At 40.5% G+C, this 13,066-nt stretch overlaps 1 protein-coding gene across 1 annotated transcript in view; it reads left to right on the forward strand.

Moving 5' to 3' along the window:
• USH2A (usherin) overlaps window positions 1–13,066 on the forward strand; it is a 562,110-nt gene that overhangs the window by 230,041 nt on the left and 319,003 nt on the right. Inside the window, exons 28-30 of the mRNA XM_074949260.1 lie at window positions 2,563–2,766; window positions 2,879–2,959; window positions 6,793–6,978. Of these exons, the coding sequence (XP_074805361.1) occupies window positions 2,563–2,766; window positions 2,879–2,959; window positions 6,793–6,978 (471 nt within the window). The remainder of the gene's footprint in view (window positions 1–2,562; window positions 2,767–2,878; window positions 2,960–6,792; window positions 6,979–13,066) is intronic.

Here is a 13,066-nt window from a genome sequence, read left to right on the forward strand (position 1 = left end):
CAGGTTGATACTGATCAAATGTTATTACCAACTGATGATTTATCAATGGTCTGTTTTACATAAGTTTCTGAGCATTGTTCAGTTCCCTATCACAAATAAGGTATCCACCTCACAAAACTTTATGACAATTGTCATTTATTACAAGCCTTGTTGGGAAGTTCAGTTAGAATCCATGAATGATTATCTCACCTTTGGAGGCAGTATGGACAGATCAATATGGGGATGTTTATGGCAGCTTACCCTGTCATTTTCTGAGCTGCAACTGTCTTAGGATAAACAAAAGGAAATCAGTTTCCAGGGCTGTTGATTTTGCACCTTTCAACAGCACTAAATTAATCAAAATAACTAATTTAATAACTGGATTAAAATGAGCTATAAGGAATACTATCTCAATGACAAATAGAGAGGAAGAGTGGTCCAGTAGTTAGGGTGCTAGCCTGGTACTTGGGAGACCTGGATTCAATTCCCTGTTTCACCAAAGACTTCCTTTGTGACTCTGAGCAAGTCACTTTGGGCTTGTCTGCATGAACATTTAGCTGCCGGTAATCTGGGATGTGAATCTACCCTTCACTAGTTTGCCATGCTCTAACTGTTGCTGCTGACACACATTAACAGTTTGTTAATGCGCTTTGATCTAATCCTGTTTTGAAGAGGACTAGATCAAAGTAGGGTCCACAGTGGACAGTTGGAGTGCAGCAGGCATGTGAGGGATAGAGTCAGAACCCAGCTTGCTGTGAGCTAAATATTTCTGTATACAAGCCCTTAGTTTCTCTGTGCTTCAGATTAACCTTACAGGGGGGTTAAAGTGGAGAAAACAAATTCTAGATTGTGAGGCATTCAGATCCTATGGTAATGGAAGCCATAAAAGTACCTTAAATAGAAATATGGGCTCTCCCCAAGAGCTATATTATAGTTATTGTTGTATGAGAGAATGAACAATCTATTTTTTAATTTCCAGAGTTAATTTTCAAAGTAATCAAGGTCTCAGTTCCAGTTATTATATTATTTTATATTATTCCAACTACTGGCTATTGTACCATATTCAGCTCATAGTTAGGGCCCTACCAGATTCTTGATCCATTTTGGTCAATTTCACAGCCATATGATTTAAAAAAACATAAATTTCATGATTTCAGCTATTTAAATCTGAAATTTCATGGTGTTGTAATTGTAGGGGTCCTGACACAAAAAGGAATTGTGGGAGGGGTGTTGCAAGGTTATTGTAGGGGGGGTTGCGGTACGGCTACCCTTACTTCTGCACTGCTGCTGGCGGTGGCGCTGCCTTCAAAGCTAGGCAGTTGGAGAGTGGCAGCTGCTGGCCAGGAGCCCAGCTCTGAAGGCAGAGCCAGCACCAGTGCAGAAGTAAGGATGGCATGATATTGCCACCCTTATTTCTGAGCTGCTGACTTCAGAGCGGGCCCTCAGTCAGCAGCCACCACTCTCCAGCTGCCTAGTTCTGAAGGAAGCAGTGCAGAAGTAAAGGCATGGTATGGTATTGCTACCCTTACTTGTGCACTGCTGACTGCAGAGCTGGGTGCCTGGCCAACAGCCGCTGCTCTCCAGCCACCCAGCTCTGAAGGCAGTGCAGAAGTAAGGGTGGAAATACCATAACCGCCCTAAAATAACCTTGTGACCCCCCTGCAACTCCCTTTTGAGACAGGACCCCCAATTTGAGAAACACTGGTCTCCCCCCCACGCCCCATGAAATCTGTACAGTATAGAGTAAAATCACACAAAAGACCAAATTTCATGGGGGAACACCAGATTTCACAGTCCATGACACGTTTTTCATGGCCATGAACTTGATAGGGCCCTAATCATAGTACTATTTTTGCATCACTTTATGAAGAGGTGCATTTCCTTTGTAAATTAAATCATCAAATTTACTAGAAAATTGTACAACTACACTATTTTAAAATGTCCCTATTGTGAATAACTATATTTAATGCATTTGTAATGTATGTAATAAGCCACATTTCTAGTGTTCAAGCCACTTACGATTTTGCCTATGATTGGGAGGTCTTGGGTTATGTTTTATGCTATGTTTGTGAATGAGGTACCAAGTATGCTCCAGTTATGATAATCTCTGTTATGCTGATGTTTCCTCTATACTCAAGTATATTTGCTGTCCATAGGCTTTTCTTAGCTCAAGTGTCTGAGAATATAATGCAGATTTATTAAATATGACATGCAAAGGCTGACCCCAAACTTAAAATCAGTATTAGGTACTGATTTTATGTTAATACTTTTGAACATATGGACTGAAGAGGCAAAATAAAGTTTGGGTGTTTTTTTTTTCCACAGAGAGTGGAATGTTTAATAATAAGTATATACTTCAGTGTGGCAGGAATTCAACGCTGGAACATTAGGAGTCCTTACCAGCTTAATATGTAAAAGGTGTGTGTGTGGGGGAAATAATCATTTCTCAAACATAAATTGAAAGTTAACATTTACACCTAACTCCTCTTATCACAGAAAATGTAGCATCGCAAGGAACAAAAAATGATTCTTAATTAAAGACTGAAGCCCTTTATGTGATACTAATCCCTTACTATTTGCTAGGTTTCGGTGGTTGCATGAAGGATGTTGAATTTACACGAGGTGCTGTCGTTAACTTGGCATCTGTGTCCAGCAGTGCTGTCAGAGTCAATCTGGATGGATGCCTATCAACTGACAGTGCTGTTAACTGCAGGGGAAATGACTCCATCCTAGTCTACCGAGGCAAAGAGCAGAGTGTTTATGAGAGTGGTCTACAGCCGTTTACAGGTAACACATTGGGCCCTTAAATGAAATGCTACACTTTTATTTCATTCTGCATTAATGTGTTCTTGGGTTCACTCTTTTTCTTTCTTTCTTTCTTTCTTTCTTTCTTTTAAAGAATACCTGTATAGAGTGGTTGCCTCAAATGAAGGAGGATCAGTGTCTAGCGTCTGGAGTCGTAGTCGGACAAGAGAATCAGGTAAACATAGTTTCTAAATGTATCTATTTTATGTTTTACGAGTTACCTAATGTTCGGCTGTTTGCTGGAAAAAATCCCACGATGAGAATTTTAATTAAATAGTAAAAATTGCAGAATATTTTAAGGGGAACCAAAATTTCTTGACATTTTGGATTAATAACGTACCAATATGTTATTGTAGCTATAAAATGCACAAGTAGGCATTTTTCACCATATATTTCAAGGTGTTTTCTAATTATAATACACCATATTTATTGTGTAAAATCAAAGAGATTTAAAACGTTGATTTGCTTTATCTTAGCATGAACATATATGAATATAAGCTACACAACCAGTTTATGCTGATATATGTAAATCTAAACCTCTAGTCAAATTACATATGTCTGCTAGAAAAAAGGCATCTGATGACGATTGTTAAAGTGCAAGGCCACCCAGGACTCACGAAAAGCATTGCAAAGCAAAAATATAGTGCCTAATTGGTATGACTGTTCATGATGGGTCGCACAGATGTGTGTGTTCACGCAAAAAGATTAACCTCTTCTTAAATTTCATGGAGGAAATTTAGAGGCGCTTCCCTTTTTGTACAGTAGGCTTTTTTATACCCTGTTGAGCTAGTAATTTTCTGAAGGTTCCTCACACTGTGAAATATGTGCCCATAGACTGCTAGCACTATGAATTAGATCCAAATTGAACTCCAACAATTCAGAGAGTTCTATTCATAGAAGATGGTCAGACAGCATTTCTGTATGATCTCTCCAATTATACCAAACTCTTCTTTAAAAAAAAATACTTATATTATAATTGCATTGCAAAAGATGCTTTAAACATGTTCCCCAGAGTAAATATTTGACTTTCAAATACATTGCTTATGCAGCTTAATGTCACCATTTTGTCTTCCACCCAGAAGACAGCATATACACCCATTTTTATATGAATTATCTGGCCACAGTAAGTTTTACCATAAATTTATATTTACAATCTGACCACAACACTGAGCAGCTACATGTTCCCAAGGGCTGGAGAATAATTGCACTATTTAATTATTTTTGAGTCAGGTTTGTTGTGTCCCTTATGAAAAGACCATCTGCTATCTTGTACCTTACTTTGCCCTGTGCTATATTTCAGAACTAATAAAATCAATATATTGGTGTATTCTCAGTAACCTAAAGCTACCCTAGAGTATCACATTGTTACTTTCCATAGGAACCACAAACATTCAAACATTTTTACACTTAGCATTCGAGGGTCCTTCCCGCCGCCAACAAAGGTTGCATTTATTTAATGAGTCTAAACAATCAGGTCACTACAAAGAGGATATTTGATGTAGGGAAAGCAGAGTGATCTTCATTGACAGGCCTTAGGAGTCTACATGCATTTACAGCAAACTCGCGATCCACCATCCTGCCGTAGTGTTCCTTGGGCATTTCTGCTACATCCCTTGCGTGGTCACCTGTGATGAAGTCGTTACTGGCCAGCCCATTATTTGGTATAACAATATCTAATAAATACTTAAAGGTTATGGAAAATGGGATGAATTTTTATTAGAGATTGTATGTGTACATGAGGTTGCCTTTCAGCTTCTTTTAAACATCTTTATTCTCTTTTTTTTAAAATCATCTGAAGTGATTAAAAGCAAGGCTAATGCAAAAGGCCTTGCACAAGCTCAGTTTTTACTTCTGACAGTCATATGCAATTATTAATTTATTTTCATATGTGATGGGGTGGTCTGCGCCTTAATGGTTGTGGGGCCTAATGCTCAGCCTGCCCTGTCATGTGGCATGGACCTTTAAGAGTCTGAAAGGTCCAATTATAGATACAAGTTACCTGGGAGATATTGGGAGAGAGGAAGCAATCCTAAAAGTAAGAAGTGTATGAGAGGAAATCCCATTACTGTTTCTTTAAAGACCTGGGGCCAGGGAGCTGCAAGAAGGGGACCAGCATAAATGCTGCCTGGTCCCTTATAGCAGGGCAGACACCAGGAGACACTGGCAGGGAAAGACTGGCCTGCTCAGCACCCTTAAGGAAGAGGGATCAGCTAAGGGAGAAGCTGGCAAAGGCCCTACATCTGGCTAGCCCACAACTCAGCTCCAGAGAGGAGAGCTGGGGAGGCTCCTGGTTAAGGAAAAAGTGAGGGAATAACTAATACAGCCCAGTTTGAAAGAGGAGAGTTGGGTACTCCTGCTTAAGGAAGGACTGAAAAAAAGTAACCCATTGTCTGCAGCCAAGCTCTACGATACAACCGCATTTGCTCCAACCCCTCAGACAGAGACAAACACCTACAAGATCTCTATCAAGCATTCTTACAACTACAATACCCACCTGCTGAAGTGAAGAAACAGATTGACAGAGCCAGAAGAGTACCCAGAAGTCACCTACTACAGGACAGGCCCAACAAAGAAAATAACAGAATGCCACTAGCCATTACCTTCAGCCCCCAACTAAAACCTCTCCAACGCATCATCAAGGATCTACAACCTATCCTGAAGGACGACCCATCACTCTCACAGATCTTGGGAGACAGGCCAGTCCTTGCTTACAGACAGCCCCCGAACCTGAAGCAAATACTCACCAGCAACCACACACCACCCAACAGAACCACTAACCCAGGAACCTATCCTTGCAACAAAGCCCGTTGCCAACTGTGTCCACATATCTATTCAGGGGACACCATCATAGGGCTTAATCACATCAGCCACACTATCAGAGGCTCGTTCACCTGCACATCTACCAATGTGATATATGCCGTCATGTGCCAGTAATGCCCCTCTGCCATGTACATTGGTCAAACTGGACAGTCTCTACGTAAAAGAATAAATGGACACAAATCAGACATCAAGAATTATAACATTAAAAAACCAGTCGGAGAACACTTCAATCTCTCTGGTCACTCGATTACAGACCTAAAAGTGGCAATTCTTCAACAAAAAAACTTCAAATCCAGACTCCAACGAGAGACTGCTGAATTGGAATTAATTTGCAAACTGGATACAATTAACTTAGGCTTGAATAAAGAGTGGGAGTGGATGGGTCATTACACAAAGTAAAACTATTTCCCCATGTTTATTTCCCCCCCCACACACTCCCACTGTTCCTCGGACATTCTTGTCAACTGCTGGAAATGGCCCACCTTGATTATCACTCCAAAAGGTTCCCCCCACCCCCGCTCTCCTGCTGGTAATAGCTCATCTTAAGTGATCACTCTCGTTACAGTGTGTATGGTAACATTGTTTCATGTTCTCTATGTATATAAATCTCCCCACCGTATTTTCCACTGAATGCATCCGATGAAGTGAGCTGTAGCTCACGAAAGCTTATGCTCAAATAAATTTGTTAGTCTCTAAGGTGCCACAAGTACTCCTTTTCTTTTTGCGAATACAGACTAACACAGCTGCTACTCTGAAATTTGTGATGTTTAGTGGCTGATGTACCCGGGAGATAAGTGCCAAACCCCTATGTATAATAACAGTCTAATCCTCTTGCTTCATTCTGTTACATCATTATATTGTTTGAACTTGTTAGCTGCCTACAATCCACCTCCTTCTTATGAGTGATGTTTAAACACATTTGATACATTAAATGTTTTTGGAAAACCTGAACTAGACAAGAAAGAATGTTATGTAGATGGAGTTTTGATGGTTTTGAAATATAGCTTAAACTGAATGGCTCAAGATGTGCAGTCATATTAAATCAATGCTGAAAAGTTACAACTCTAATAAATTGTATTTATGCTAATGGTTCAGTCTGATTTACTGCAGCCATTAAAAGTGAAGAATAGGGGCAATAGTCTTCTCAGAACTGCCATTTTCTCTATTTTCTATTTTATCCTTCTACAGTCCCAGAAAATGTGCCAACTCCCTCAAGAATTCACAGCATAAATGGTTACAGCATTGAGGTGACTTGGGACAAACCTGCTGGGGTCATAGGTGTAATTGAGAAGTACATTTTGAAAGCATACAATGAGGATAGTCCCAGTGTACCCATCATCAGTGCTGAGTTTGCTGACACTACTCTGCTCACAGGTAAATGTTGCTAACTACTAGTTTGAAGGGAGATGTAATAAAACAAGATGTATATATCTTATTTTGTCAAGCTGAAAAATATTAATTGGATACTGTGTAGTATATCCATCTTTGTGTGTAAATGGTCTAAATAGAGTGTGTACAAATTTTGATTTACTTCAAGAGCAATAGAAATAAAATGTAGCCCGAAAGCTGGAAGGTATTTTTACCCAAATCCATTTTTGTCATTCTGTTGCCATTGAGTCATTCTGTGTTTGTTTGACTGTCTTTAGTAGTTTTTCTCTCTCCCTTTTCTTGCCATTCCGAGTCCCTTAGGGGTTGATCCTGCATGGTACTGCAATCCTGCAAACACTTTAAGCATCTGAGTAACCCTGATGACTTCAGTGAGAGTACTCGCATGCTTAAAGTTAAGCATGTATTTAAGTGCTTTGGTAGACTGGGCTGGAGCATCTGCACTTTGCAGGGCAAGCCATTACTGAATGAAGGATTGATTGATTGATTGATTGACTGATTGATTGCCAGTGGCAGGAATATTCTTCAGGATCGGGAGTGGGGCAGAAGCAGCATTATTGGATGGGAGTGTTTTTTTTTTTTTAACAGGCTGGGGCTCTTCTCAGCAGCCTCTAAGAGGAGAGCTGGTTTGGGTGTGAGGAAAAACTTTGGAATCTTTTCTGCTACAAAATGATCACTGGAGACTTGGGGACCCTCTCTCCTTGGCAGTCTATGTTGGAGCTGACTACCTGTTTTTCCCTTTGCCAGTAGAATCCCCTCTCTAAGTGGATGCCTTTCCACTGCATAGTCCGCTCTCTCCCTGGTGTTATATGTTGAAGACTTGGTCCCTTGTTTGAGCCAAACTCCTCAGTTGGCAGGGAAGAGAGTACGCAACAGATGACCCTCTGAACTATGTGGTCTGTGAAGACTTAGGAGGGCAGTAGTAAAAATCTAATTTTCCAGAGTGTAATGAATGGGATTTGTTTAAAAATTCCCTAAAATTAATGATATAATTAATCACAATTAAAAAAAAATGCCAGTAACATGTTGCCCAAAGCTGAAGGCTTGGTTTGGCTCAGCTTTGGATGTTATAGCGCAATCTCAGGAAGTGTCTTCTCCTCGGGCAATGTACTACTGCTGCTTTCCTCAAACCCAGTTAATATGTGCTTCATGTTTCTGCCTAAATATACACGTTTTGTGTACTGCATATGTACCATATAATGTGTGTGTGTGTGTGTGTATATTTAAAAGACAATGTGCACATATTTTACTTTCTTTGAGTTGAAGTTTCTTGATTACTTGTGGGTGGTGTGGTGACTATAATAGTTATTGTGTTTTATTTATTTGTTTAATTAATTATCCTAATGGCTGAAAATTATCCAAGATGTAAGGCAGTACCAAATATATTAGCAGAAATCAAGGTCCACTCACAAATGACTGAAAAATATAAAAAGGGCTAAACTAATCAGATAATTTATTCACAATGAATAATTTTGACCAGCATTAAAAATGACTCGGTTGATTTGTTGTCTTAATGCTATTTTAATTTTGTGTCAGATATGAAAGGGTTAACATCATGCTGAATGGATAAGAACTATTGACATATTACTTGTGTGAAGCAGAAGTGAGAAGGCATGGTTTTATGTTGCAGAGGGACAGTATAGGAACTGCAACTATTTTATTATAAAAATATATGAAATAAATACATACACTGAAAGCTATTAACAGGTTGCCACTTTAGGGTTCAGGTCTTTTGTGCATTATAATAGGTAGCTATTGAATACAGTAAGACATAAAGAAAAAGACCATTCAGACAACTTTCACCCATGCACTGCTAATACACTTTCACTTTTGCAAGCCTTAGAATATGAATATAAAACATTACTCTCAAGATTATGCCTGGCCTCTGTGCAGGTTCAGAAGGGGAAAAGTGCAAGGATACTCCCGTAAAGGGTCTGAGTTCATAGAAACTTTGCATTCACCTGAGCAACAACTGTGCAAGCAAGATTAGTCCAGTGGTTATGGTGCTAAGCTAGTCTCTCTCTGCCTCAGTTTCTCACCTGTAAAACGGAAAAACAGTACTTCCCTTCCTCATAGGGGTGTTGTGTGGATCAATACATTAAAGATTGAGGTGTTCAGATACCAATAATAGGGACTATGTAAGTACCGCAGAGAGGTACTAGGCAACTCAGGAGAGATGGGTCCTAACAGGTGGTGAAGTGATTGTGCTTCTCCTGCACTCCCATGAGCTCCAGGAAGTATTGTGCTCTAATGAAGCACAGTGCTTCTCTGAGCTCCCACGGATATAGGGCAGTATGCATAGATCACAACTGAGCCAAGTAACATTCTTTACATCTTTTTTTTTTAAAATACATAATCTCAAAGTTTTCTCTTTCTGGCTGCCTCACCAGCTTGATTGCAATGCAGTTTACACAGCTGGGCAGATCTGCAGGTGGCTGAAAATGTGTTAGGCAGGTGGCCACCTACTAATGTGTGAGTTAATATGGAGAAGATAGGAAGTCTCACAGGGACTGAGATTTTGCTGGCTGTTAACACAAATGACCTCAGATAGCAGCAAGCCATAAAAGCAGGTTCCACTGTATCATGAATGTACATGCTTCTTCCATAGTAGATTCATTTTATTTGCAAATATTTGTATTGTTTTAAATGACTCAGGGAAATTAATGTAAAGGGGCACTATCAAAATAAAACTTCTGAATTAAAATAAATGTTATGATGGCTGGATGGTAAAAACACACAATTTTTCAAATCTCATATTTTTCACCATTTATGTTCTCGGTTTACTTTTTGCACATCATTCATCATGGACACTGAAACTAGATGTTACCAATTTCACTTTTGTTTCAGATCAGTGTTGGTTTTTGGTCCTGCGGGCTGGGCGTAGAGTCTTCTTTGATGTTCATAACACTAGGGACGTTTTTATATTTTTTAAAAATCCTGTTTTTATTGAAACGATATTGAAAATATTTATTATTTTATCAGTAGTACAGCACCAGATTACAGACATGATACTTCAAAGACACAGAAATAAAACAAGCTCTGTACTTATAGGAACTTGCAGTTTAATTAAAATGTTTCTATGTGACTAGTTTTGTAAAAAGTGGTGTTTTTTTTTTTTTAACAAAATCCAAATTTGGGGTCTACAAATAGTTTACCGATTCCCTAGAGCTAACTTCTTGTTGATTTAAATGTGTGCGCGCTTTATTAGGATATCAATAGACAGGAGATAGAGAGTGGTTCATTACCTCACAACAGAAGGTGGTTATAATTGCAGTTATGCTGCAGTCTGCTAGAAAACTGGTCTGTCAGAAAAATTGCAAGACTTACAACCACATTCTTGTTTACTGAAAAACAATCAGTGGAGACTGATCAGGATAAGCCTGTTTACAGGATGAGTTGTTTATCTGGAGTTTGGAATCTCTGTTTGAAGAGATATTATAATGCTGCAATATAAGAAGATAAGAAAAAAGTAACTAACGGTTAAGGCCCAATTCAGCATTGCCCTGTGGCCATCTTTTTGTTACCTTGATAGATGCAAGGTGGCTATAGAACACATAAGGGGAACCCAACAGGAATAATCTGGATACATCAGGAGCCCTGATGGACTCAGGGTTGCGTTAGCCAGACTTGCATCACCTCCATGACAGCCCCCAGAACAAGGGACTTTGAATGGAGGCCAGGTGTGTGGACTTATGCTTAACTGACTAGCTTAAGCAAAACATAATACCAGAAACAAGCTATTTATTAAACTACTTGGGTTCAAAGCTCTTGAACCCCTTACTTCTCAGCTTAACAGGAATTCCCACCCCTCCGCCAAACACACGCACCCTCAGAGAGCCTCTCTGTGGAACTCAGCCAAATAAAATGGCTGCTCAATATGCAGTCTTCCTACCTCCTGCCATTTCGTGGCTTGGGGACCATCGTAATATTCAGAAAGCCAACCTGGGATCCTGTCAAGAGTTGCACACGTCAGTTTCCCTATCGTTTTATTCATGTTCTCAAACCGTACTCATCACTGCAGCATGTGAGGGCCATGGCATCACCGCAGTTATTCATGAAGATGCATGCTGGACACATCTGCCTTCAAATCCTATTGATTTGACCCTTATTAAAACTGAATGTAAAGGTGAGCCATCATGCTGCTACTAGCTCTTTGGGCTGGAAAAGGGGAGTATCTGAGTATGAGTTTAACCGCAGGCTACCCCAGGGAAGTGTGGAGCACCACCAATAGGTAGAGGAAGGCCCATACCAAAATGCTAGATCCACATAACCCCTAATATTGTGCGGGGGTGGGGGGAATTGAACCCAGATTGTAACTCTGGCTGGCTCTGTGGAACTGAATCAAAGCCCAAGATACGAACATGCTTGAATTTTGAGGAAATCCAGTTCTCAGTTTTGCAACTCAGGAACCCATCTCTGTTTTGAGGTGGTGAACCACACTCTACCCACTCAGTCTACCGCCCCCCAGAGTGTTAATTTTCTTAATAATGTAACTAACTGAGTAGTTTGGTTAATCATACACATAAAATGCATTTAAATAAATGTGGTGAAATAGCATTCCTCCATTGTATACAAGCTTATCATTACAATAATGCATGTTCCTCTGCTCAACAGCTTCAGAAGGTAGGATCAGACCTGTCAGTCCTGTCTGGATCTTCTTCTGTGAAAGTGCCCAGTTTGTTCTGCCTCCTGGCAGCTTCAGCAAGTGGGCCTCTGAGTCACAGAGCAGAGAAGACCCTTTACATTTTCAGGCAAGACTCAAAATTTGTTTATCTCAAGACTTTCCTTTTAAGGCATTTTTTTTCTTGGAAATTTTCAGGCCTTTCATGTGTCTGGCTCCACAGCATGCAGCAGCTGTCCTTCTGGCCCGGCCCCCAAGATGGCAGGGGATCCCTCCAAAGTGAAAAGGAAATCCAGAAGATGTCACCTTTTCTCAGTTTTCAGTCTTGCTTACAGGAGAAACATTGCTCCTGCTCCAAGGGTGATTTCTTTTCTGCAAACAGTCCCATTAATACCTCCTTCACTGGTTCCTGCTACAGAGATGGTACAGCAGCTCCCTCATCTCTGTCCATGATTGCGTCTCTTTCAGCTTCCAGCTGGGAGGATTTTCCCTGCACCAGCAACACAGAGGAAGATACAGCAGCTCGGGAGGGGAGCAGTGACAGTGCAGTTCCAGTGGGAGGCTCCAGGAAGGCCCAGTCGCATGCTCTAAGCTTGCCTCTTTCTGACAGGTTTTTTCAGCCATTTCCAGCAATCTCTCCAGCTTTAGCTGTGGTCCAGCCCTGTCTCTTCAGTCAGCCCCAGGCCAAATCGAGTACACCTGCAGTTTCTCAGCCTCTGAATCTGCATACAGAACCTTCACCGATGCAGCCTTTTTCCTTTCTAGCACTGATGCAGGCTTGGCATAGCCCCTTGACTTGTCTGCCTCAACCAATGGCTACAGGATACTCCACATGGTGAACAATACTTTGTTAGTAAAGATAATTTTGTTATGCTTTTATAACTCTAACACAGGGTAGACCCTACTTCTGAAGCCTTTGTAGTAGTAGTGCTGGACCTTTGGATGACTCTTTCTTGGGTCTGCCTTCCTACCTTGTTCTCATTCCCTCCATCTCCCTTCTTTGTGCATGTAGGGATCCTGTCTTCAGCACAGATTGCAGCATCTCCATAAGCTTTTTAAAGGTAGACCCCACTCTTATGTTCTTGGGATCTGGACTAGCCTTTGGCATTATCAACCTTCAGCGTGCTTTCCCTAAAGCCTGGTCCAGGTGTCTGCGCCCCTAAGGAGTCTGGTGCATCTCTTCTCCAACAAAAGAAAATGTCAAGCTAAACTCAAATGTAAACCATGTCTCAAGATGAGCATAATCCTACAGATTCAAATTCTCCACAATACAATCCCAAATTCCCACTCTTGACCCTTTAGAAACAAAAAGCCCTTGAACTCTAATCTACTATCATCCAAACCGCAAACAGTTTTTCTTTCATCTCAGAAAGGAGAAGTCAGAGCCATAAACCATTTGAAATAAGGACACACAATAAGACAACTGAACCAAGAGATGGTGACCAAGGATGCCAT

Source organism: Natator depressus, chromosome 3 (assembly GCF_965152275.1).
Source record: "Natator depressus isolate rNatDep1 chromosome 3, rNatDep2.hap1, whole genome shotgun sequence".
Taxonomy (NCBI): domain Eukaryota; kingdom Metazoa; phylum Chordata; order Testudines; family Cheloniidae; genus Natator; species Natator depressus.